The sequence below is a fragment of the Monodon monoceros genome, unplaced genomic scaffold, assembly GCF_005190385.1.
Source record: "Monodon monoceros isolate NGI ecotype Baffin Bay Population unplaced genomic scaffold, NGI_Narwhal_1 Super_Scaffold_12, whole genome shotgun sequence".
NCBI classification, from domain to species: Eukaryota; Metazoa; Chordata; class Mammalia; order Artiodactyla; family Monodontidae; genus Monodon; species Monodon monoceros.
In genome coordinates this window covers 118,224,433-118,225,597 of record NW_021703768.1, presented here as the reverse complement: position 1 = coordinate 118,225,597, position 1,165 = coordinate 118,224,433, and the positions used below count along the sequence as shown (strand labels likewise).

Here is a 1,165-nt window from a genome sequence, read left to right as displayed (position 1 = left end):
CTCTCGGCCACCGCCACGCTGCTCCTGGTTTTCGCGGACAGCCTGCAAGAGGCGCTGCCGGACCTCAGTGACCACTCTGAGCCCACTGACCCACAGGCTGAGCTGCAGTTTTACTTGGTGGTGACCTTGGCCTTGATCTCGGGGCTCTTCCTCCTCGTGGTGATTCTGGCCATTGCTCTGCGCCTGCGACGCTCCTCTAGCCTGGCCACCTGGTGCTGCTTTCAGCCTGATCTCTGTTCTAAGACTGGTCCAGGGGTTTCTCCGAACTACAACAAGGGAACCTTGCCTTATTCCTACAATCTGTTACGTTGACGATTCTCAGAAAACAAGGTTCAGTTTTCTCACCATGACCCCAGAAATGGTGCCCCCGCAAGATCTTTCTAATGAAGCTCTTTTAGTAGTAAGTGTCACTGAGGAGAATAACAAGTTAAACTCTAGCTCTGTTGCTTCCATTTACGTGAGTTTCAATGAATGCCTTTCATCTGCATATGGGTTTGGTTTATTTTTTAAACCAATATTTAGGAAAGAAAATCTTAAACAGATTATATCTACTATCACTTCAGTTTTGTTTGCCCTCTCTCAGTCTTTTCTGTCCCTTTCTCAGTGGGTCAGTAACTCCATTATTAACCCTCAAGTATTTTAAATATTTTGACAATTTCATGAGTTATTCTTTATCCACAAACAAAATCTCTCTTACTGTGAGAAGTGGGTATTATGATGCCGCTGCCATTCAAATATTTTAATGGAAGCATAATATTTTTTTCCTGTGGGCGTTTCTCTTATTCAGAACATCAATATCTTGGCATATAAGGCTTTTCTTAAGGCTTTTCTTTACTCTAGGTACAATTTGCTAGGGATTCTTTGAGTGCCATTGAATAGATCAGTTTTGTGCCCTACCTTTTCTCAGAGCTACCTGTAGATTTCATCCCAGTGTTAAAGATATTATTTTATGGTATACCTGCCAAACATGTTTATCCTCAGAATCTAAATATTTACACACATGAAAGCACAACAGTGAGGATTTTTTTCCTGTATTCTGATGGGCTTCCAGTGTATTACCAGTGAATCTCAGTAACTGGAATTAGGTTTGTTTCCTAGAAAAAGGTAAGCTTATAATATTCTTTGGGTTCTAATTTTCCTAAACAATCTCTCTCTCTTTTTTTTT

The 1,165-nt window shown here is 41.1% G+C and overlaps 2 protein-coding genes across 2 annotated transcripts in view; both read right to left on the bottom strand.

The window, feature by feature from the left end:
• Positions 1–1,165, bottom strand: part of LOC114891615 (protocadherin gamma-C4) — a 123,567-nt gene that overhangs the window by 79,177 nt on the left and 43,225 nt on the right. The gene's annotated exons all lie outside the window — the stretch shown is intronic.
• LOC114891681 (protocadherin gamma-A3-like) overlaps positions 1–1,165 on the bottom strand; it is a 5,220-nt gene that overhangs the window by 2,141 nt on the left and 1,914 nt on the right. The window contains exon 2 of the mRNA XM_029215902.1: positions 91–266. Coding sequence (XP_029071735.1) covers positions 91–266 — 176 coding nt within the window. The remainder of the gene's footprint in view (positions 1–90; positions 267–1,165) is intronic.